The sequence below is a fragment of the Drosophila erecta genome, unplaced genomic scaffold (genome assembly GCF_003286155.1).
Source record: "Drosophila erecta strain 14021-0224.00,06,07 unplaced genomic scaffold, DereRS2 tig00000246-arrow-arrow-pilon, whole genome shotgun sequence".
NCBI lineage: Eukaryota > Metazoa > Arthropoda > Insecta > Diptera > Drosophilidae > Drosophila > Drosophila erecta.
Window position 1 is genome coordinate 1,711,363 of NW_020825214.1, and position 27,099 is coordinate 1,738,461.

General features: G+C 36.0%; 1 protein-coding gene across 1 annotated transcript in view; it reads left to right on the plus strand.

Moving 5' to 3' along the window:
• The window catches only part of LOC26526761 (scavenger receptor class B member 1), a 155,876-nt gene that overhangs the window by 85,582 nt on the left and 43,195 nt on the right, over nucleotides 1–27,099 (plus strand). The window contains exon 7 of the mRNA XM_026982870.1: nucleotides 25,091–25,257. Coding sequence (XP_026838671.1) covers nucleotides 25,091–25,257 — 167 coding nt within the window. The remainder of the gene's footprint in view (nucleotides 1–25,090; nucleotides 25,258–27,099) is intronic.

Below are 27,099 nucleotides of genomic sequence, written 5' to 3' on the forward strand. Positions count from 1 at the left end.
TCCGATAACGATTTTTTTACTAGCTTGGTAGAAAACTGATAAACTACAAGTCCTGCAATCGGAAATATAAAGGTGCCGTTGAAACCTTAGAAAAGCCTTATGTCCCGCGAACTGAAACAAAGAAGAGCAGTGAAAAGGAAACTCATACCCAACAAAACTCGTATCCAAAGGAACTTGTATTTGGTAGGAAGATATATAGATAGATATATATCGGATTGAAAGGAACTTCACAAGTGTAGGGGTATATAAGTAAATCATTATACCCTCTGAAAGTGAATTAAGTAACGAAATTAAATTAAATTATTTTAATTTTTCGTTAATTGTTTTCTTGTCAAATCGCACGATGTACAGCGAACAAAACGCTTTAGGATCTAAAACAACTATGGTACACATTTTTATACCCATTACTCGCAGAGTAAAAGGGTACACTAGTTTCGTTGAAAAGTATGTAACATTTGGAAATAAGCGTTTCCGACCATATATGTATAGTGACGTATTTGCGCCACCCAAACCGGCAAATTTTATTAATTACATGAACAATAAAGCACTTAATTGGTTCCCGTACTGTATGCCCTCTGCTCAGTATGTGTATTGATAAACAAATCCTTTGGCAACGATAAACAAATTCTTTGACGGCGGCACTTAGCCATTCATGTAAACAAAGCCTAACCTAAGCAGTTTTGCCTGCTCTCTCTGAGGCTTCTCCTCAAAGAGCAATGCTCTCCCAAAATACACTAACATATTTTTTAAGCACAGAGAGCACAGAGGCTTCTCCTCGATTTCACTTACATTTAATTTTCAGTCTTTAGCTGAACACTGAAGAATAAAGATCATAGTCCAACCCGATTTGTAATTTCTTTTATTTGACAAAACTTCGGTTACAGCGTTGGTCCAAAGACACTAGAATAATAAGATGCGAAACGCCACACGATTCGTGCTGGCTCTAGAGCTGGCTCCAGGCTCTCTCGAATTTTTGTTCAAGAGCCAGAGAGAGCGCTCTTGAGCCAGCAGCTCTCTTGTACGCAACAGCGACAGCCGATCACATGTGCACATGTATGCTCATATATTGTAAATTTGACAAAATATGCCATTTGTACTCGATTGCCACCAAGTAAAAAACTCTAATATTGCATAGCATGTTGATAATTATTTAAATAAATCATAGAAATAGTAATAGGTACATAATAATACAGAATTATTTTATTAAATTACTTTATACTAGAAAATATGTCGTTAGAGTATTCAGCTCGCGACGTGGAACATATTTTTGAAGTTAGTGATTCTTGGGTGCGCTGGTCCCCTGCTTCAAGAATTCAATTTTGCAATAGACAGGTAGTATATAAAGCTTTTTAACTATTTAGTATATTTATTAGTACAAATTACTTAGTATACAAGTAAAAAAATATGCATACTTATGTAAATAATAAATTTTCAGTATTTTAAATGCAAATATTATTTTGTTGAATGTTTTTGTTATATTCTAATTTGATATTTTTAAAAACCTCGCAATTTTGGGTGGGTAAAAGGGCGCGCCGAATTTATAGTTTCTTCCTTTAGTACCTCTAAATCCGTTTGCTTAAAGCTGATAAATACATAGAGCTCATCGTTTGCTACTATTTTTCCAATTCTTAATAATATATCCGTATTTATATTCAATAAAAGCTTATATGTAAAGTTCAGTTGTAAACGGTAGCTAATTCGAGCGGCGATTTTAACTAACGAATATTAAAATAACTTCTTAAAAAAAAAATAAAATAAAAATAAAAAAAAAAATAAAAATAAAAAAAAATCAATTTTTAAATAATATTATTCGATCATATTCTAACGAAATTGACCAAAACAATAATCAAATTCGTTTCTTTAAAATTGATTTCGGACCGAAAATCGACTTCTAGCACAACTACGCACACATGCACACTTTTTTTGCTTACTGTTTTCACTCACACAAACAAGTGAATTCTATTTTTAGATTATTATACTCTCAATTTTATGCAAGCGGGGAAAGAGGAATTATTGCCGCCACCAACAAAAGTGGCTGCATAGTGCAAAACCAATGTATGGCCGTTACGCTTCTTATTATTCTAGTGTCTTTGGTTGGTCATAGTTACTACAACGGTCCATTTAAGAGACTCAAAAGTCGGTCGTGATAGTGCTAAAATCTATTTAATCGCTATCTAAAAACACCACGCTTTTAGACACCCATGCGACGGTCAATATCGTGTTAAGTTTTGATTAGAACCTCGACATAGCGCGAAGCCGTGTAACGCAGTGTCAACAACAAACCTGAATTTAATATCAGGAAGACGCTTTTGAATTTGTGAGAGGGTGTAAATCCAATTGGTTACCTCAAAACCCCACGAAAAAGCAATAGTGCAACCCATGTGAAAATCAAAATCTATCTTAAGAGCAAAAACTAAAAATTCGTATAATACAGTAAATAAATTAGTGATAAGTTAAACTAAGATCCGTAAAACAACAAATCAAAATAAATTAAACAAATAAAATGAAATAAAACAAAAAATAACAATATTAAATTAACTTGAGAACAAAGACAAAATGACAGAACCCAGAGTCGTGCCCAGAGGTTGCCTACCAGATGGGCAATGTGGAGAAGTTCAACGGTGATCCGGGCACTCTATACACCTTTGTAGGCCGAATTGACTACATACTGGCCCTTTATGTTACCGGAGACGAACGCCAACAGCAGATCCTATTTGGGCATGTCGAGCGCAGCATCAGCGGAGACGTCATGCCCAGCATTGGAGCCAACGACATCAACACCTGGCCACAGCTAAGAGGACAACTGGTACTCAACTATAAGCCCCAGACCCCTAACCACATTCTTTTGGAAGAGTTTCGGAGGACTCCATTCAGAGGCAGTGTACGAGCATTCCTGGAGGAAACAGAAAACCGCAGACAAACACTTACCAGTAAGCTTGAATTAGAACAAAATGCTGAAGAAAAAACTTTATATTTAAGATTAATAACATCCAGTATTGAATCCCTTATTGAAAAATTACCTACACACATTTATTTAAGAATAAATAACCACAATATACCAGATTTGCGTTCACTCATAAACATTTTACAAGAAAAATGAATGTATGAACAAGCGAGTCATACAAGCTCTTCTATTCAAAAACAAAATTCTTCTGATAAGCCAAAAAAATCCTATAATCACAATATTAATCAGACTAACAATAATATCAGAAGATATCCAACACCTTTCCTACATTATAATTCACCAGTGCCATATCAAGCTCCACAAAGTTATAAAACACCACCAACTCATAATCAACCTTATCGTCATCCAATACCCTATCACCCTAATCCAAACAATGTATTTCAACCAAGCCAACATGCATAAAGGGCTTTTCAACCAAACTAATGTGTAAACTTTAGACCTCGACCAATTTCTAATAACCATCGAAACAATGCATTCGATCAGAATAGGTTCAGACAACAACACCAATATCAAAATCACCAATCAATACAAAATTCAAGTTCCTATGTATCCAATCAACCGGATCAACAGTTAACATGATATCCAAGAACATATTTGACCTACCAATCCAGAATACTAATATTCTTATTCATACCAGCAACGGACAGCTCATTATCAGCAAAAGTATAACTGAACCTTCAAAGATTTTGTTCCCAACAGCAAACGAATTTTTACTGATCCCTTTTTCCGAGAATTACGATCTCTTATTAGGAAGAAAACTTTTAGCAGAAGCAAAGACAACAATAAGTTACCGCGATCAAGAGGTAACACTTTACAACAACAAATACAAATACAAATACAACAAGAACAGAGTCATTTTCAAAATGTAAATATGATACCTGACACCATGCTCAGACAACCAGAAAAATTTCACCCATATTAGAATCAGACCTATACAGATTGGAATATTTAAATAACGAAGAAAAGAAGAAGAAAAACAAAGATTGTTTGCACTCTTGCAGCAATACCATGACATTCAGTACCATTAAGGTGACAATTTGACATTTACTAATCAAACCAAACATATCATCAATAAAAAGCATAATCTACCCATTTATTCTAAATTATACAGTTACCCTCAGGCTTATGAACAAGAGGTCGAAAGCCAAATACAAGATATGCTAAATCAGGGTATTAGTATTATTAATATTATTATTATTATACCAGGCAAACAGAAATTTAGAATTTTAATAGACTATCAAAAATTAAACGGAATAACAGTAGGAGACAGACACCCAATCCCAAACATGAACGAAATTTTAGGAAAGCTAGGCAGATGTAATTATTCCACAACTATAGACCTGGCAAAAGGTTTTCACCAGATCGAGATGGACCCAGAATCGGTTTCAAAGACAGCCTTTTCCACCAAGCACGGTCATTACGAATGCCATTCGGATTAAAAAACGCACCAGCCACCTTCCAACGGTGCATGAATTACATTTTACGACCACTCTTAAATAAACACTGTCTTGTGTACCTGGACGACATAATTGTATTCTCGACATCTCCTGATGAACACCTACTATCGCTCAGACTAGTTTTCGAAAAACTAGCAAAGGCCAACCTTAAATTACAGCTTGACAAGTGTGGAATGAAAACACATTTTTAGGACATATTCTAGCACCAGACGAAATAAAACCAAACACTGAAAAGATTAAAGCCATTCAGAAATATCCATTTCCCACTAAACCAAAAGAAATAAAAGCTTTTTTTGGACTGACAGGATACTACCGTAAATTCATTCCAAACTTTGCAGACATAGCCAAACCCATGACTAAATGTTTTAAAAAGAACATGAAAATTGATACTACCAACCCAGAATATGACTAAGCATTTAAAAAATTAAAATATCTAATATCAGAAGACCCAATTCTTAAGGTACCCGACTTTTCAAAGAAATTCATTTTAACCACAGACGCAAGTGATGTCGCTTTGGGAGCAGTACTCTCACATCCCTCACACCCACTTAGTTACATAAGCCGAACGCTTAATGAACACGAGGTCAATTACAGCGCAATTGAGAAACAACTCTTGGCAATTGTATGGGAGACAAAGACTTTCCGACACTACCTACTTGGACGACACTTTGAAATATCCAGAGACCATCAACCACTAAGCTGGTTGTACCGTATAAAAGATCCAAATTCAAAACTAACCCGATGGTTATGATATCGACTTCATTTATTTTTTACGTTATAAACACATTTATTATTAATAATATTCTTAGCGTTAATTAAAAGGTACAATTTCATGGGATATGGCAAACACTTAAATAACGGCGGTTAAATTAACAAAATATAAAAAATCAGTATGAAGTTGGATAACCCTTTCTTTTCATGGTTTCTGCCAAACGTTTTGGCATTGATTGCACCAATTTTTGGGTGACGTCCGTGGTGATGTTTTGCCATTCTCTCAAAATAACTTCCTTTAACATTATCTTTGAAGAAATGTAGGTATAGTATGTACGCTCGAGGTAATCCCATAGATGTTCTATGGGGTTTAAGTCCGGCGATTGCGGTGGCGAATGTAACTGGTTTTTGACGTTGTACAGCTACCAAAGCTTGACATTATGAGCCACTATGCTTGTCTTGCTGGAACCAAAAGTCATCAGCCAACCTCATCTTTTCCCTGCTCTGCTGTAAATTATGTTTTAAAATTGGCAAATAAGCCTTATGGTCCATTCGCCGCCATACAACTCCACACCATCAATCCGCCACCACCGTGCTTAACAGTTGGAGCAAGGTTTTGCACATCGAAGGCTGTACCGCTCTTACGCCACACAAGTTTTCTGCCTTTTATTCCGAAAATGCAGAACTTGCTCTCGTTACTAAAAATAACTTTATTCCAGAAAGCTGGAGGCTCTTGGATAAATTTTTTGGCAAATACTAAACGCTTCCTTCTATTCACTAGCGATACTAATGGTTTCTTCCGTCCAGTTCGGGCATGTAGGTGTTTCATTTTTAAAATTTTACAAATGATATCCTCATGTAATTCCAATTTTTGCCAATTTGCAAAGCTGTTATTCCAGGTTTCAGCATCACCGTCTTCAAAACATCACGTTTCTCGCGATCGGTCAGTTTTTGGGACCTTCCAGAACGTGGTTTTGACTTAATAGATCCGATGGAATTGAAGTTATCAACCACTCTTTGTACAGAAGAGTGACTTCTGCCTTTGATTTTGACAATTTCCTGCAACGATTTTCCCTCATTACGAAATTTGACAATTAATTTTCTGAAATCGAGATCAATTTCTTTTTGCTTCCTGTCCATTACGATTTACAATTTTTTAATAGAATGCCAAAATTCACTAAAGCAACGAGCAATAAGAAGTTTCTTGTGCTTTTATCACCTGTTTTTGTGATCTAACGGTTTAAAAAACTAAGCTTTTACAAGTACCATTTTCAGTTTGAAAGCATACTTTTTCTTGTGCCATATCCCATGAATATCCACCCTTTTTATTCCTATAAAATAAGTTAAGTACTTAAAGCTTAAAAAGCCTTCCAATATTATTAATAATAAATGTGTTTATAACGTGAAAAGAAATGAAGTCGATATCATTTATATAAATATACTTATTTTGCCATCAAAGTTACGCATACTTTTTCTGACAAGTGTATATTGACAGTGACTCAGATTTCGGGATCATTCAAGCCGCACATAAACAGACTATAAACACTAAATATACCAGAATCTTTCGTAGCATGATTTTACTAAAAAACATAACCACTTATGCAGAATTTAAAGAATTGATCTTACGCACTCACGAAAAACTTCTACACCCTGAAATACAGAAAACTACAAAGCTTTTCGGTGAAACGTACTATTTCCCCAATAGCCAACTACTTATCCAAAACATAATAAATGAATGCAATATCTGCAATTTAGCAAAGACAGAGCACCGTAACACAGATATGCCAAAGAAAACCACACCCAGACCAGAACATTGCCGCGACAAATTCATGATAGACATTTACTCATCTGATTTACTCATTAGGTTAGTTGCATGGGCATTTATTCAAAATTTGGCACACTAGAAGAAAAAAAAAAGGACTAGTTGGAATGCAAAAATGCACTTATGCGTATATTCAACCAGCTGGGCAAGCCAAAAATACTAAAAGCAGACAGAGATGGCGCGTTTTCCAGTTTGACCCTCAAACGATGGCTGGAGAGTGAGGAAATCGAATTCCAGCTTAACACAACAAAGACCGGTGTGGCGGATATAGAAAGACTACATAAAACAATTAATGAAAAAATTCGCATCATCAAAACATCCGACGACGACGAAATCAAATTAAGCAAAATAGAAACAATACTTAACATATACATACAATCACAAGAACAAACACGATACCACTGGACAGACCCCTGCACGCATATTTCTCTACGCTGGACAACCAATATTAGACACCCCAACAAAACAAAATAAACAGTGACAGAATGGTATACGCAGTCGACACGAGATACAGAAAAGGCAAATTAGAAAATTCATTTAAGCCAACCAAAAATGTTGAGCAAACGGACTCCGACCATTAAAAAATCACTAACAGAAATAGAGTTACTCACTACTACAAAACACATTTCAAAAACGAAAGAAAAATAATAAAATTTCAATTCCACAGGGGCCTGGAACTTGATGACATTTTTACTTATGCTGATCACAGCAAATTCAAATTAATAATATTGACACCAACCACGGCTATCTCCTTTTTTCTGATAAACCAGTCCAAATACCATCCTCCTTTAAACATCATTGTTTAAGGATAAACTTAACCGAAATAGACACTGTAGCTGACTATTTTGAACAAAGGCTGCGTACCGACTATCATCCACCCCAAATCAAATTTTTGTACAATAAGATGAAAAGAGAACTAACTGGCTTAACGTGGACTTATTAACATTGTGGGCTCAGTTTTCAAATACCTATTTGGGACACTTGATAAAAATGATCGAGCAGAAATACAGAAAAAACTTGAGACACACTCCCATGACACAGTGAAGTTACATGAACTTAATGACGCAATACGATTGATAAACAGATACAGAAATACAGAATACAGATACAGAAATACGAAAATGACGACAACATCGTTAACACCCTTTTATACGAACTTATGCAGTTTACAGAATACATAGAGGACCTGGAAATGGGAATGCAGCTTTCTAGACTCGGACTGTTTAACCACAAATTACTAAACTACGACAAGCTTGAGAATGTAAACAGCCAAAATATTTTGAACATTAAAACATCCACTTGGATCGATTACAATGATATCCAATTATTAATCATATCCCACATACCAATTAACTTTTCATTAATAAACACGATTAAAATAATCCCTTACCCAGATTCTAACGGCTATCAGCTAGAATACACAGACACACAATCATATTTTGAAAAAGAAAATAAAGTTTACAATAACGAAAATAAAGAAATAAACAATGAGTGTGTCACCAACATTAAACATTTAAAACCAATTTTAATTTTGAGTCAGTTCACACAGATGAAATAATAAAAGACATATAACCAAACACAATTATAACCTGGAATTTAACCCAAACAAGTCTGAAACAAAATCCAAAATCCGAAATCCAATTAATAATATATAAATAGAAGGAAACAAAATGATAAGAGTGACTCAATGTAAAATAGAAATCAATAGTAAAAAAAAAGTGAAAATCTCTTAAAACCAGAAATAGATTTGACCCCATTATACACACAACTTACCATAACAAAAATAAAAACTGTAAAACACAACGACATTGATGAAATGATTTCACAAAACAATGTTACACTTTACATATTATTGACTATTATCATCATTACACTTATTTTATTGTACTTATATTTAAAATACGTATTGTTTAACCCATTCATGATGTTGTACGCAAAATTAGAATTAAGAAAAAATCAAAACACACCACAACAAATAGAAATGGAAGAAGCTCCATTACTATATCCATCACTCCCAGCCCAATTATAGGCTTCTCTAAGGGAAGGGTAGTGACGTATTTGCGCCACCCAATTTCAACAATTCCATGAACAATAAAGCACTTAATTGGTTCCCGTACTGGATGCCCTCTGCTCAGTATGCGTATGATAAACAAATGTATGATATGATAAACAAATCCTTTGGCAACGACAAACAAATTCTTTGGCAGCGGCACTTAGCCATTCATGTAAACAAATCCCAAAGCCTAACCTAAGCAGTTTTGCCTGCTCTCTCTCTTAACTTAAGAATCCAAGAACAATGATCTCCCTAAGCATCCAAGAGCAATGCTCTCCCAAAATACACTAACATATTTCTTAAGCACAGAGGCTTCTCCTCAATTTCACTTACATTTAATTTTCAGTCTTAAGCTGAAATCCATCTTATGATGGATTATTCCAACCCGATTTGTAATTTCTTTTATTTGACGAAACTTCGGTTACAGTGTTGATCTTTGGTACTACAACGGTCCATTTAATAGACTCAAAAGTAAAAAATAACTGAACTATATATATATTCTTGTTCAGGGTCACTTGCCGACTCTATCTGGCCATGCATGTCAGTGCCATGTCTGTTAATGCCGTCTGCATTTAAATTAAAATATTCATGTAGTAAATCGTGCTATAACGTATGGTCCTCCGATAAGTCAAAAAGCAAATTTTTAGTTATTAGATTGCGAACGATTTATATTACATTATGTCCAGTATGTGGGATTGCCTTGTGAACGTATTCCAGTTTGTTGCATGAACTGATGATCCCTCAGAGTGCGTATTTCGCTGCTATGAATCTTGCTCAAGTATGTTGTTGAGGTCAATGAATTGGTCTTCGGAAATGAAGAAGTATTTTAATGCATTTTATATATGATAATTTGATCCTCTCGAGGGTTAATACAAAAAATTTGACTTATTGAATAGGTCTTTATTGATTCAGATCCATTTAGCAACTACTTAAGCTGGCCTTAACAAGGTGTGACTCTTAGCAGAAGTTCAGCTTTACAGCTCTTTGTAGAGTGCACAGACTCTGTAAATGCTTTACTCTTAGTGTAAAAGCGTATACTAGATTCGTTGAAAAGTATGTAACGGGTATGTATGTATGTAACCTATAAACCTATGAAGTCTGTAAATTCTTGATCAGGATCAGTAGTCTGATCGTGTCGATCTGGCCATGTCCGTATGAACCCTGTAATCTCGGGAATAATACGAGCTAGAAAGTTGATCCTAAGCATGCAGATTCTAGTGACGCCTATGCTAAACAGGTTTCAATGGCTACAAACCGACCGAAAGTACCGCGCCCACACCTTAAATAAATTTTCTAATTTTTTAAATTAGTCTTGAAATTTCTATCCATTTGCAATGAAGGTTTGTGTTATACTTTTACAACATGTTTGAGCTTTTTCGTTTTATTATTATTATTGGCCTCTGCCCCTCGCACCCACACCTTCGACATTTTTGATACCCGTTGCTCGTGGGGTAAAAGGTTATACTAGATTCGTTGAAAAGTATGTAACAGGCAGAAGGAAGTGTGTCAATATAAAGTATATATAGTGAAATATTAATTTCTTCATATGACATATAGTGACATAATCATTTCTTCATACGACATATTCACTCTTCATATAAAAAAGCTAAAGCCGATCTTTTGGAAAGCTTCACTCTCCAAAAGCCTCATAAATAACATTCCCCCAAGATACGAACCGCTTAACGGTAACGAGCTTAATGATCTGTTAAGCTTGACATATAAAGCTAAGTAGAACTTAAAAGGCTTATGTTAATCCTCTGTAAAAGGTTTGCTGGGCCGAAAGAATACATTTGTAAATTAGTTCTTAACTGACCTCTGGTGAAACGTATTCAAATAAAGATCATAAAAAGGAAAATATATTTTTTTCATTAAATCTATCACCAAAAAAAGTTTATTGGCGCAGTCGGTAGGATACTGAAAAAAGTCCTAGTAAACTCGTTATCCTTTGACAATCTAGTGAAAAGAGGAAAACTTGTACGACCAAGTAACCTTTTCTGATTGTACCCGCGAATTGGCCGCAACAAAGTGATTTCGGTTCGTTTAAAGTGACTAAAATCGGTATCCGCACAAGAACCTGTGCGATCGGAGTTAATTTGAAGACCTAATTTTGTGGACCGCTTCGTGAAGTGAGACCTCCACTAAGGTGTAATACAATTAAAAGGCGCACAGTGCAGTTCACTAAGACATAAGTCTCGACATACTGTAGCAGTCTGTGAACAAAAACAGTAGCCCACAAAAATCAAAAGTGCGACCGCTACTATTGTATAAAACAATAAAAAGTTAAAACAGTGCAGTTCACTTAAGGCATAAGTCTCGACATACTGCAGCAGTCTGTGAACAAGAACAGAAACTAAGTTATAAATAAAACTAAAATGGAATTACCAGCGGAAAATATGACTCAATTACTTCGGCAAATACGCCAAGTACCGAAATTCTCTGGAGACCCATCAAATCTCAGCTCGTTCATCAGACGTGTTGAATACCTGTTGAACTTATACCCTTCAAACGACGCTCGACAGAAGGCGGTTATATTTGGAGCCATCGAACTTCAAATTGTCGGAGATGCGGAAAAGGTTACCCAATTTGGAATGCACAACGAATGGACAACTTTAAGAGACGCCCTAATCACGGAATTCAAGACTCAGACGCCCTTGGAGGAACTACTAGGAAGATTGTATCGCACACCTTTTAAGGGTAACTTACGTCTATTCTGTGAACAATTAGAAGATAAGTCCAGTGTAATTATAAATAAGTTAGCATTAGAGAATGACCGAAATAATATGGTGGTTTATACACAAGCAATGGCAACCACAATAAAAAATACAATTCAACGCTCACTCCCCGATAGGTTGTTCATGACCTTAGCGAGGTATGACATTTCAACCGTTCAAAAATTAAGGCAAACCACCCAACAAGAAGGTCTATACGAAGACCCAATTTCAAAAACATTCGATAGTCAGCCAAAATTTAACTCAAATTCACCTAACACCTATAAACATACAAACATTAACCAAATCAAAAACACTCACCCCAACCAACGATTCATTCGCCCCTTTATTCCATTAAATCCCACACAGACCCAAAACACTAACGTAAACAATCAAACCCCTTTTAGACAAATTCCTCCGACCAGACAACAGCAACTTAATCGGTACAGAAATTTATACAACGGATTCAGAACAGACTTACTTCAGGACCGTCAAAACGACACCCCAAACTACTATCAGCCCCCCCAACAACCAAGAGTGCCAAATAAGCGTTTTAGAGAAAGCAGCGAACAATCGCGTATGCAGACAAATGAAAATTTTCACCAGCACGAATTAGATTACGATAACGAAACTGAACACTACATTAATAACGACGAACAGTTCCACGAAGATCAATTACAAAATACTCAGACAGAATTGTTTACAGATCAGCAATATCAACAAGCTGAAAATTTTCCAATACCAGCCTGGGATCCCACCAATAGAGATCATGTTTAATAACCACAGATATAGATGCATAGTTGATACTGGCTCTTCGATAAACTTGATGAGCTCAAACTTTTTCAATCTTCAAGTTAAAGATAAGCAAATAACTGTCCGAAGTATGACAGGCTATTCTAAATTAAATAAATATGTAGACCTTCCAGCCAACGGTCTTTTTCAACAAACGTAAAAATTCTATATTCATTCATTTTCACCTTATTATGATATTCTGTTAGGAAGAAAAATACTATAAAATATACTATATATAATAACGGTTTAATAGACTACTTTCGGAAAGAAACAATAATTAACGAAAGAACATTCATTCACAAAGAACTAGATCCATGTGATGAGAACTCTTCGGAAAACTTTAATGCACTCTTACAAGAAAACAACTTTACATCAGAAATAAACTATGCCATGGACAACAACATAGACTCAGAACACACATACAGACTAGAACATTTAAATAGTGAGGAAAAATACAGACTTACAAATTTATTAAAAGAGTTCAATGACATTCAATATTCCAAAAATGAAAACCTTACATTCACAAGCATAATACGTCACGATAGAAAAACCTCTCATGAAAACCCAGTTTACAAAAGACCATACTCGTACCCGTTTTCCTACGAAGCAGAAGTAAATAAGCAAATTGAGGAAATGTTAAAACAAGGCATTATACGCGAAAGCGACTCCCCTTATTGCAGTCCATTATGGATTGTCCCCAAAAAGATGGATGCCTCTGGCAAACCGACATTCAGGTTGGTCGTGGACTATCGAAATCTAAATGAAATAACAATAAATGATAAATTTCCGATTCCTAACATGGACGAAATACTAGGCAAATTAGGAAAATGCCAGTATTTTACTACAATTGACTTAGCAAAGGGCTTTCATCAAATCGTAATGGACCCTAAGTCTATACTAAAAACGGCGTTTTGGACCAAACATGGTCACTATGAGTACACTCGCATGCCATTTGGCTTAAAAAATGCTCCTGCAACCTTCCAACGGTGCATGAATTACGTCCTAAAAGACCTCATAAATAAGCATTGCCTTGTTTATTTAGATGATGTGATCATCTATTCAACATCTCTGAACGAACACCTAGACTCACTGAGGAAGGTTTTTGAGAAACTTAAAGAAGCCAATCTTAAATTCCATTTGTACAAATGCGAATTTTTAAAAAAGCAAACAAATTTCTTAGGTCATATTATAAGTCCAGAAGGCATACGACCTAATAAAGAGAAAGTAAAGGAAATCGAAAAATTTCCTCTCCCAAAGACATCAAAAGAAATCAAATCTTTCTTAGGCTTATGCGGATACTACCGTAAGTTCATTCCAGACTTTGCAAAGATTGCAAAACCTCTGACAATATTTCTAAAAAAAGGAGCTTAAATAGACACAAGAAACGAAGAATACAATAAATCATTTGAAAAATTGAAAACACTCATAATGAACGACCCAATTTTGATTTGCCCCGATTTCACAAAAACTTTTCAAGTCACTACTGACGCTAGCAATTTCGCCACAGGAGCCGTGTTATCACAAGACAATAAGCCAGTAAGCTTTGCAAGTAGAACATTAAATGATCATGAACAAAATTATAGCACTATTGAAAAAGAACTACTAGCAATCGTTTGGGCAACCAAATATTTCCGCCCATATCTATATGGAATCCCCTTTGAGATTTTGAGCGATCACAAACCCCTTGTTTGGCTAAATAATATTAAAGAGCCTAACATAAAACTACAACGTTGGCGAATTAGACTTAGCGAATATAATTTCAAAATCAAATATTTAGAAGGTAAACTTAATCATGTAGCAGACGCTTTATCTCGCGTCAAAATTGAAGAAAATATGGTAGGCGAAGAAGAAAATATTTCAACAGCAGCAACAATACACAGTTCATCAGAAAGCAACGAAACCTACATTGAAATTACAGAAAAACCCATAAACTATTTTGCAAGACAAATTGAATTTATAAAAGATAGCGTAGACCAAGTAGAGACAACGAAATACTTTTCCAAAATAAAACTGACCATCAAATACACTGACATGACCCTGACAAAGGCAAAAGATATCCTTATTAAATACTTCTTAAATAATAGCAGTGTTATTTACCTGGAAAACGATAAAGACTTTTTAGTTTTTCAAAAAGCATATCGAGAAACCATTAACCCACATAGTAACGTGAAAATTTTGAAAAGTATCATAATGTTAAAAGACATAAAATCTTATCCTGAATTTAAAGAATTCATTATTACTCAACATTCTAAATTGTTACACCCTGGTATTGAAAAAATGATACGATTATTTAAAGAAACTCACTATTTTCCCGATTATAATAAACTAATTCAAAACATTATTAATGATTGTGAAGTCTGTAACCTTGCAAAGACAGAACATAGACCAACAAAACTAGTTTTCGAAATAACTCCAGAGACAAATAACCCAGGCGAAATTTATGTTATTGACTTTTATGCTTTTGACAACGAACAGTATTTATCTTGCATAGACGTTTATTCAAAATTTGCTTCACTTATTAAAACAAACAGTAGAGATTGGTTACAGGCAAAACGAGCCCTTACTAGAATTTTTAACGACATGGGAAAACCACAGAAAATTAAAGCAGACAAGGACTCCGCGTTTATAAGCACTTCTTTAAAAACTTGGCTAAACAACGAAGACATACAAATAGATATTACCACAAGTAAAACAGGAATAGCAGACATAGAACGCCTTCATAAAACCATAAATGAAAAAATCAGAATTATCAATACTGAAAACAATAGAGAAAATAAAGAAACACGAATGGAAACAATTTTATACATATACAACCACAAGACTAAACATAACACAACCAGACAGATACCGGCTAACATCCTTCTTTACACAGGCACACCTACTTATGATACCCAGATGATTAAAGAAATGAAAATCAAAAATCTTAACAAAAAACGACAGGATTTCGAAATCGACACAAAATTTAGACAAGCACCCTTAACACGCGCAAAATCAAAGAATCCCTTTAGAAAAACAGGCAGAATAGAACAATTAGACGAAAAACATTATAACGAAAATAATAGAGGTCAAAACGTTATTCATTATAAAAGCAAATTTAAAAAGAAAAAGAAAGTTAATGACAGCAAATACTTGCAGCAAACCGACACCTCCCAAACATCGGACTCATAATCACCATAATAACTTGTATTGCGACACAAACTACAGCAGGAACAATCGAAATCAACCCAATAGAAAACAATCAAGGATTTATCTTGTTTGAATCTGGAACAATACAAATCCCCATCACCTTTATGCATCACTGTCTCACCATAAATATTACAGAAGTTGAAGAAACATTTAATAGTATAATTAAACAATGTCAAGAATTTAAAAATGTCACACAAATTAAATATTTAACCGAGAAAATTGAAAGAGAAATAAATGGCATACGCATCTCAAAACGAAACAAACGAGGACTGGCTAACTTTGTAGGTTCCACATTAAGATATCTTTTTGGCACCCTAGACGAAGACGACAGACAACATATTGAACAACAAATTTCGACTCTATCACAAGACACAGTACAGGTCAGCACTCTAAACCACGTTATTGACAGTCTCAATAATGGCATAGAAATAATTAACAACCAGTCCAATTCTTTGAAAAAGGAACAAAAATTGAATTTATTAATATTTAATATTGAACATTTTACCGAATATATTGAAGACATTGAAATGGGTTCACAACTAACACGACTAGGAATATTTAATCCTAAACTACTAAAACATGACAACATTGGCAACATTAATAACAAAAATCTGATAAACATAAAAACTTCCGCTTGGTATAACGTACCTACTAATGAAATATTCCTAATGTCCCACATTCCTATGAATTCAATTGAACGACCAACTTTCATAATTGCACCTTACCCCGATTGAAGGCAAATTCTACTCACATAACAACTATGTTCTAAATACACTAACAAAGAATATTGTCAAAGACCATTGCATAACTAACATAATAAAACATGAAACACCAACTTGTACTTTTCAAAAATATCGTAAACAATCCTATATTCAATACATTAAACCAAATATACTTATAACCTGGAATATGACCAGAGAAAAACTTTATCACAATTGTAACGGTCAAGAGATATATATTGAAAATAATAAAATTATAAAAATATCCAACTGCACAGCACAATTAAAACAAATTACAATATCTAATTGTATTCAACAATACACAAATGTAATATTTACTGAACACAATGTAACAAAAATCGAACCAATGTCACACACAGAAATTAAAGAAATGATTTTGTTAAACAATAAGAGTAACACAATTTACAGAAACATACTAATAATCTTCATATCTGTTTTAGTTTTAATTTACATATTTTACTTTTATATGAAATGTAAAACAGCGCCACACAAAATTATTATCTCTTACCTAAAACCAAGTAAAACCACTAACAAAAATATCGAAAAAGAAACAGAAACAAAAACAGAAATAGCTGAAATTGCAAATCCAGTACCACACTTATATCCAGAAATAATCGCTTGAGGACAAGCTAATATCTAAAAGGTGGGGGAGTGACATATTCATTTCTTCATACGACATATAGTGACATATTCATTTCTTCATACGACATATTCACTCTTCATATAAAAAAGCTAAAGCCGATCTTTTGGAAAGCTTCACTCTCCAAAAGCCTCATAAATAACATTCCCCCAAGATACGAACCGCTTAACGGTAACGAGCTTAATGATCTGTTAAGCTTGACATATAAAGCTAAGTAGATCTTAAAAGGCTTATGTTAATCCTCTGTAAAAGGTTTGCTGGGCCGAAAGAATACATTTGTAAATTAGTTCTTAACTGACCTCTGGTGAAACTTATTCAAATAAAGATCATAAAAAGAAAAATATATTTTTTTCATTAAATCTATCACCAAAAAAAGTTTATTATATATTATTCATCAGAATCAAAGCCGAGTCGATCTGGCCATGTCCGTCTGTGCGTCTTATTGTCTGTCCGTCTTTCCGTCGGTCCGTCCGTACGTATGAACGTCGAGATCTGATGTGTTATAGAAGCTAGAAAGTTGAGATTAGGATTGCAGATTCCAGAGACGCAGACGCAGCGCAAGTGATGATGTTGCCATGCCACCCTTTTTATACATTTGATATTTTTTATTTTTTTGATAAGTCTTAAATGCATCGATTTGCCAAAAATCTTTTTTCCATGCCCCCTCTACTGCCTACAAACAGCCAAAAACTGTTGCCCACACTTTTGAAAAATGTTGTGATACTTTTTTTTTTATTAGTCTTGTAAATTTGCTAAAAAATGTTTGGCACGAACTGCCAAAAACTTTCACGCCCACACTTTTAAAAAAAAATTTAAATATTTTTTAATTTTTCTTCGCAATTTCTACCGATATTCCAGAAATTTATGAAATTTCTTGTTCGCACTAGTTGAGTAACGAGTACCTGATAGTCGGTCAAATCGACTATAGCATTCTCTCTTGTCTTATTTTTATTTATTTTACATTATTATTTTGCTACCTAATTTTTTTTTCGCCATCCCATTAGTTGAGTAACGGTTATCTGATAGTCGGGGAACTTGACTATGGCTTTCCTTGCGGTCATACCTAGTATGTCTTCACTTCTGGACTGGTCTTTTCCTGAATGAATATGGTTAGCTTATTTGCTTTAGTTTTCGTGAAGATACCTGTTAAAGTCCGGAAGTGCCCATTGGCGGGCAAGGAAGCACCAAAGGCATTACTATGATGCGCAAGATTCAGTTAAATCTGAATCACTGCACGGCAGCCCAAGACCTGCTAGTGCTAGCCCTGCCGAACAGAGGCTAGCCCAGACTGGGCATTCGACCGCACCAGGAAAGCCAGGCAGTAGACAGTCTGGCTTCGGATGCTAGAGGCCGCACCCCCGTTCTTTATGGTTGGCGTCTTCAACGCATGGTCAAAAACTGGGGGTCACCAATTCGAGAGGTAGGACGGTGCGAGAGGCGAGGACCTGGCCCTACTAAACCAAGGGAACCAGCACACTTATAGGCGGGGTGGAATGGGCCCTGTGGTAGACCTCACCCTCATACACTGCCAGTGATCACTTGGCCATCATATGTGACTTGGGACGCCCAACCAGGCCCCAAACACAGCCATTAGCTCAAACCAGGAAGAAGTACAAGTCGAACACCCTGGACACGCAGATATTCCGAGATCTGCTTTTTCCTCTGGCGAGTGGTGAAGTCGCAGAGCTGAGGGCAGACTTGCTGATGAGATAGCTGAAGACCGCGACGCCAGCATGCAAACAAACAGGATCCATAGCCGACACAGGGCCCCCGCAGACACTGCCGCAGATTGACACGACGAGGCAGCGAGCAGCTCCGAAGCTTGGCGAAGCTACTGAAGGACAGCAAGGCCCCCGGGCCTGACGCCATTCCCAACAGGGCGCTTCGGCAAGCTATCTCCCTTCAGCTAGCCTTTTTTGCAAAGGCGTTCACCAAGTACCTAATGGAAGGCGTTTTCCCGAACCCTTGAAAGGCCCAAAAACTGTTGCTCCTCCCAAATCCAGGGAAGCCACCCAAGGAGCCTTCATCGTTCCGGCCGACAAGCTATTGGAAAAACTGGTATGCGTTCGGCTAGAGAGGGCCATCTCAGACGCGGAAGATCTCTCACGGTCCCAGTTCGGATTTATAAAAGCGCGGTCCACAGTGGACGCTGTCAACAGAATGATCGAAGTAGCGGCCCAGGCAATCGAAGGCACCAGATGGAAAGGGGGTACCAAAGAGTACTGCCTTATTGTCACCCTGGTTGAAAAATGATGAATTATTAATTTCATAATCATAAATAATACTAATTAATAATTATTATTAAATGAAATAAAAATAAGTCCTTATATTAAAATTACTATGTTCACTTTCAGTTTTTACTTATGTATATATAAATCTATATTTTTGATCTCAATGGACGCTCTACGCGATGACTACTTCTACTATTCGCAGAATAATCGGCGGTCAACTAGTTCTTAAAACATTTTGAAAGACTTACGCTAATATCCTTATATTTGTATCTATGAATATTCAAGCTGCAGAAAAAACATTATAAATCGCTTCTTTAAAAGTATTCCTTAGTGCAGTCAGCGGAAGAATAATAGACATACATAATAGCCACAGATTTAAAGTGAAAAGCAAAGTCCACACTAACAAACAACATAAAACAGGGCCCAACCGGAAAATACTATTCCGAAAACAAAAGTCCTGCGTATTATACAAGTTACTCGTGGAGTATAAGGGTATACTAGAGTCCTTCAAAATTATTGTGTGATCCCACCGTCACAAAAAACATTTAATAAAAGAAACCAAATCCCAACAAAAGGAGTTTTCATTGAAAGACACATAGGCAGTAATAGGCAGTTCGCACCCAATTTTTAACATAGTGCATAGTGCACCCTGGGATACCAAAAACACGGTTTTGAACGCTACACAGCTGGATACACTAAACATACCAGCTGATTATTGCAGCCCTGGGATGCCGAAACACGTTATCGACAGCTGGACACCCTAGACCTATCAGGTAACTAAGGCCACTCTGCGATCTTTATAACGTTTTATCGATAGCACAACCTTTGCGCACTAGCCGGTGGCTATAGAAACAATGCTGCATTAGAACTAGATACATGCCTAGAAAGCTGACCCAATTCTGTCTCGAACCCTGTCAACGACGTCTCCCAAAACAGGGTCGTTACCAGGCAGAAGATGGATTTTTCGGCCCCAAATAATTTGTTGCTTGTCGAGTTAAGGTATACTTAGCACGTTAAAAAGTATGTAACTTATATTTATTCTTGATCAGGATGACACCAGTCGATCTGGTCATATCCGTTTGTATGAACGTCTCAGGCATTTTTGAAGCTAGAAAAGCATCGACTCCAACTGCAACAACATTAGTGAAAAAACTTGTTTGTTGCAGTGAGAGTCGATGGTGATAAGGCCTTATCGAAAGGCAGCACGATAGGGTGATAGTTTTGGTGGCACCCCCCTTTGGCAATCCTGTTGGGCGATTCGACCGTTTGAATTAATCCCGGTTCGCTCAGGAATTACTCTTAAATGGCCTTTATGTCCAATAATCAAGTCGGGAGAAGATTAGGAATATGGCCGGGGAGCATGATTTAATGCAAATCATAGATCAATCGTAGCCATACCGACGTTTTATATTTATCATTATATAGAAGAAATTATATTATATAGTAGAAAATTTAGAAACAGTGAGTTACATAATTTAGAGTCGTGTTAAGATATTTATTTCTGCATTTGTCCCTAGAATAACGGGTAGCCAATATAAAGGGCGCGGGAAAATTTTATTGGAAATCGGCAACATATACATATCAATTTCTTATTCACAATGTTAATTTTACATTATTAATTTAAATAAAAAAGAGCTGCTTACAGCTGTCCATAAAAATAGCAGTGAGTAATGAAAACAGTTGAATTAGTTGAAAAAATCATTGTTGAACTCCAAAAACTATTTTAATTTGTTTGCTTGGATTAGTACTTAGTCGTGTACCCATTTTTTTTTATTACGGCCTGGCATCTGCGAGGCATAGAATCCACAAAGTCCTGGCAGCGTTTGATAGGGATCATGATTTTGAACAATCGAGATGTTGGATTTGCATTTGCAACATAACGTTTAACATCTACCCATAGGTTTTCAATTGGATTTAAATCCGGAGACTGCGCAGGTCATAACATAAGATCGATCCGCTTTGATGCCATCCAGCTTTTGACCAGTTTTCTTGTATGTTTGGGGTCGTTATCTTGTTTAAACGTCCATTTCCATTGGCATAAGGAAACATAACAATAACCAATAAGGTCGTGTTAAGCGTCTGACATATTGTCTGGAGCCCTTTCCACCAAATAACACAAGTTTACTTTCGTCCATAAAATATTTTGTAATGTGCCAATTAAGGTGACTTTTGGCGAACTCCAAACGTGCTTTGACATGTCTGGTGGCTAACGCTTTGATATTTTGATCTTTAAGACGTCGCCGAATAGTTACGCCACTAACATTCAAGCCTGAGTCTTTTTATATCCTCGCCCACCCTCGCCGCTTGGGAATTGGGCCATATTTGGGAAACTTACTCGCCCACTAGGCATTCCGAAGTCATGATCTCAATCCACATCTTCCCCGAGGCGATCCCGATTCCGCCGGTGAGTCCGTTCCAAGCATACGAGTAACTGCGCGTAGGGAGGGCCAACGTTCGTTTGATTTAAAGTCTTTCGGGGCAACCTCCCTTGACTCCAGTACAATTTTTTGACAGCCGTCAACAGCTACCGTTAATCCGGGCGCCGAAATTAATATATCAATTGAGCTTATTTTTATTTTTCATAATATGTAAACATTCCTCGATAAATGTTAATCAATCCGGAGTCAATCGCGAGTCCGAATTGTCGTCGTCGTGCCGTTCAACTGCAGCTAAATATATTAGTTTATTAACACGAGAGTATTTACCAGGATGTTTAAGTAAGTGTTCACTGTAGAGGAGATGGAGCCGTCCTAGTCACCTGGAGCGACCCCGAAGTATTTATAATGGGTGATGTCTTTAAAATCCTCCGGGCATCTACGGCCACCCGAACTGTAAGTTTTCGTCGTTTATAATATTAGTTTGGCAAATATCTCCCTTCCGCCTTTTTGTCTTTCGAATTTCGCGGAATTGTCTTTCGAATTGTCTTTCGAATTTGCCGCAAAAAAACCTTCTGGACCGAATCAACGCCTGCGATATGCTGCTGAAACGGAACGAACTCGACCCATTTTTGAAGCGGATGGTGACTGGCGACGAAAAATGGATCACATACGACAATATCAAGCGAAAACGGTCGTGGTCGAAGGCCGGTGAATCGTCCCAAACAGTGGCCAAGCCGGGATTGACGGCCAGGAAGGTTTTGCTGTGTGTTTGGTGGGATTGGAAGGGAATCATCCACTATGAGCTGCTCCCATATGGCCAGACGCTTAATTCTACCATCTACTGCGAACAACTGGACCGCTTGAAGCAGGCGATCGACCAGAAGCGTCCAGAATTGGCCAACAGGAAGGGTGTAGTGTTCCACCAGGACAACGCCAGACCACACACTTCGTTGATGACTCGTCAGAAGCTAAGGGAGCTCGGATGGGAGGTTTTATCGCATCCACCATATAGCCCGGACATAGCGCCAAGTGATTACCACCTGTTCCTGTCCATGGCGAATGCCCTTGGTGGTGTAAAGTTGAACTCAAAAGAGGCTTGTGAAAAGTGGCTGTCCGAGTTCTTCGCAAATAAGGAGGGGGGCTTCTACGAGGGAGGTAATATGAAGTTGCCATCTAGATGGAAACAGATTATCGAACAAAACGGCGCATATTTGAACTAAATCCGATCACTGTAACACTTTTTATAAGGCATTGAATAAAGAGCAAAAAAGCGGAAGGGAGATATTTTCCAACCTATTATAATATATTAAAGTAATGAATTTTTTTTTTTTTTTTATTTGTTCGTTTGGTTATTATAGATCGTATGTAGTGTGTGTCGTCGATAGCTATATTATTTATGTTCCGAGCTGTGTGACACGGGAAAAACTCCGCCCTGGGGAAAGTCTGGGCTAGCGGCACTGCCATAAGGAAGGGAAAAAACAGTTCGTAACAATTTTGCCACTCCCATAAATCTACCACAAACCGCGGAAAACTTTCACGCCCACACTTTTGAAAACTTAAAAAAAAATTTGACTACTCAGTTATAAGAATCAGATGGGTTTAAAGACTAAAAAGGTTTTACAAAAATATTTAATTTCATAAATCGGTAGTAAGAACAAAGACACTAGAATAATAAGATGCGTGACGGCCATACATTGGTTTTGCACTATGCAGCCACTTTTTTTGGTGGCGGCAGTAATTGCTCTCTTCCCGCTCGCATAAAATTGAGAGCATACAAATTTAAAAATAGAATTCACTTGCTTGTGTGAGTGAAAACAGTAAACAAAAAAGTGTGCATGTGTGCGTAGTTGAGCTAGAAGACGATTTTCGGTCCGAAATCAATTTTGATCTAAGAAATTTGATTAATGTTTTGGTCAATTTCGTTGTAATATGAGCCAAATATTATATAAAAATTGATGCCGTGACTATTATTTTTTTTTAAGAAGTTGTTTTAACATTCTTTTGTTAAAATCGCCGCTCGAATTAGCTAACGTTTACATATAAATATTTGTAATATATGAATTTTTTGGTACCCACCACGGGGAGGACATTAAAATTGTAATGGGGTCGTACACTTAAATTACCTTCGATTATACTTGAAATAATAAATGTTAAACATTAAAATATTTCCATGTTCCCCAACTAAGCTAGTTTTCTAACTTTTGCTTTTCGATATAATTTGCTCCTTTTTTTTTAAATCATTTTATTAAATTTTTGTACTATATATTTATAAATTATGTATATATGTATTTATTTTTAGTCGTCACTAATTTTTCATTTATGAGATAGAATGCTGAGTTTTGCTTGCTTTTTTTTGTTTTTCAGCCACTTGCAATGCTTAAAAAGTAAAACTTTTATAACTTTTATCAATTTTATGCGCATAACAGTCATTATTTGAGTGAAACGATAATGAGAAATCGCTACTTTCATTTGTGCACTTAATGCATTGCTCTACATTAAATTGTTTTATACACCTTTGTTTTTTATTATTTTTAAAAATATTTTCAAAAACTTTAATGTGTATTTTGCAGATATTAAAAAAAAGATCAGATGGTGCCTTTAGTTTTCCGAAGTCCGATTCTATAGGCATTTATCGCAACTAAATCCCTTAGCAATATATCCAACAAAATATCTACTCGAAGTTAATTCAATGGGTTAATTCAATCCACCCAAAATTGCGCGGTTTTTACAAATATCAAATTAGAATATAACAAAAACATTCAACAAAATAATATTTGCATTTAAAATACTGAAAATTGATCATTTACAGAAGTATGCATATTTCTTTACTTGTTTACTAGAAATTTATACTAATAAATATACTAAATAGTTAAAAAACATCATATGCAACCTATGCATTGCAAAATTGAATTCTTGAGGTGCGCCTGCCACCCAAGAATCACTAACTTCAAATATATTTTCCACGTCGCGAGCTGAATACTCTAACGACATATTTTCTAGTATAAAGTAGTTTATTTAAATAATTCGGTATTATTATGTACATGTATTCACCTATTACAATTTATATGATTTATTTAAATATTTATCATGTTAAGGCAATGCAAAATTAGAGTTTTTTACTTGGTGGCAATCGAGTACAAATAATATAGATTGAAAGTCCATAAACTTCTGAAGTGAAGGGCATATTTTGTCAAATGTACAATATATGAGCATACGTGTAAGACTATGTAAGGTAAATATCAAATATAGATGTTATCATTGGATACATACACCCTGTGAAAAGTGAATTGAACACTGTATTAACGAATAATACTAAATTTACAGTCCACTTATACATTTATTTTCGTTTTTAAATTTTTGACCTATTTATTTATTTTCCTTTTTTTATTTTTCACTGTCTTCCAAAGGTAACTGCCAGCCGGTTGGACTTATTGACGTTACCGACTGCTACTATGGATTCCCAATATCCTTGAGTTTTCCACACTTCATGAACGGTGATTTGGGGCTCCAACAAAACATCACCGGCTTAAGTCCAGATCCGAGAAAACACTCATCAACATTTGTTATTCAACCAGTAAGTGCATCTCATTACAAAATTGTATTTACTTAATAACAACAAATTAAAAATGACTTGCTAACAGCGGGTGTGGTTCAGCTTTACTTTAAGCTTTACTTTAATTACTTCAATTTAAACTTAATAATATGTTGGCTTATTCGTAATGATATTAATAAAATATTTAAATCTATTAATTTTATCATTAAAATTTAACATTTTATTAATAACTTAAGATTTTATAACAAATTTTAATATGATTTTGGAACAGTTATCGCCGGGTTTTGCAATTCCACACATCGGCCACATGTTGCATTTGGGTTGATCCAGATAATGGGAGTTTGTTGGGTTGGTCTGGTGGGATAATAATTCCTAATCCCGTTTAGAATTTTTGCCTGGGGCGTTGAAGCTAGAAAAATGGGTTGTGCTGTACGTGTCTTTCCTAAGTTCCGATTTAACGGCGGAGAGTGCAGTTTTATTGGAGCCCCCGAAATGAATTCATTCATTAAGAAGTGCATTGAAGAAATAACAATGCAATACTCGAGTTCCCCGACTATCAGTTATCCATTACTCAGCTAATGGAAGTAAAAATAATCTGGAATATCGGTAGAAATTGGGGAAAAAAATAATAAAATAAAAACGCAACAATTTTTGAAAAGTGTGGGCGTGACAGTTTTAGGCTGTTTGCGTTTATTAGAGTGGTCGTGGCAAAAAGTTTTTGGAAAATCGATAGAAATTTACAAAACTAATTACCAAAAACTACGGTAAGCTAGCGATCGCACGCTTGCCTCTATGAACAGCTATGAGCAATGAACAGCAAAAGTGACAAAGCAACAACACCAGAAGCGAACAAAACACAGAACAACACCCGTTATAAAAACTTTATATTCAACTCAAGCGATAGCTAATCCCGCAAAGTAATCATGCTAGAAATAAGTCCAAAGTGAACCGCAACAACGTTAGCAATGGTCAGCCAGGCCTTCCTAATGAAAATAGTTACACAGTTTTGCTGCCCTCATTGAAGAAAACATGTTTTACTTAATCCCACTAACCAAAGGAAATATAGGGTAGTCACCGTATGCCGACTACGTTCTTAAATAAAACCGGAAAATATTAATATACCGACCAACTCAAAAGTACAGAGGGTCTACAGGTTGTAAATTAATTGTAATTGTATTGTTGATGCAGTAAAAGTAACGCCAAATCCGTCATCAGTATTACAAACAGGAACAAGGCACTCACTATGCAAAGTTAAATTGGAGCCAGATGCAATTTATAAGCTGCAGCTTCTATTCCACCGGAGAATTACTGCGGAAGAACCCCACAAGGGCAAGTTGCCTGTATAATGCACACGCTGGCAAGAATATGAACATTCTAAAGCTTACTTGAAGTCAATTTGCGTCGCCTGTAGCAAATAATCGTGCTATAAACTGCTAAAAGAACAAGGAAGATAGCTCAATTAAGTTATGCAGCAATTGTGCAGATTAATACACAGCCAATTGGCAAGGCCAATGTGTAGTATATAAAAAACTCTAAAGTCACCTGAGTTAACTCGTGGCTTAATCCTTCACACATTAATACAACAGACTTCATGGTATGATAGCCTCGGCCAACACAAGCATTTCTTTTTCTTGCGTTTTAAAATCAGGAACTAAATCGCCAGCTACAGATAACGCAAAGGTATTTCAGACAGTCCATCAGACGGCAAATATAAATGTACAGGACAATCTCAGCAACAGTCAACGTTTATGCAAAGCTCTTGCTTGTGCCATCTATGTGAACTTAAGGACCCCATTAACCTTATATATGTGGGATGCTAACGGCGTACATAAGTACATTGACGTTATCCTGCTCTCCGATACT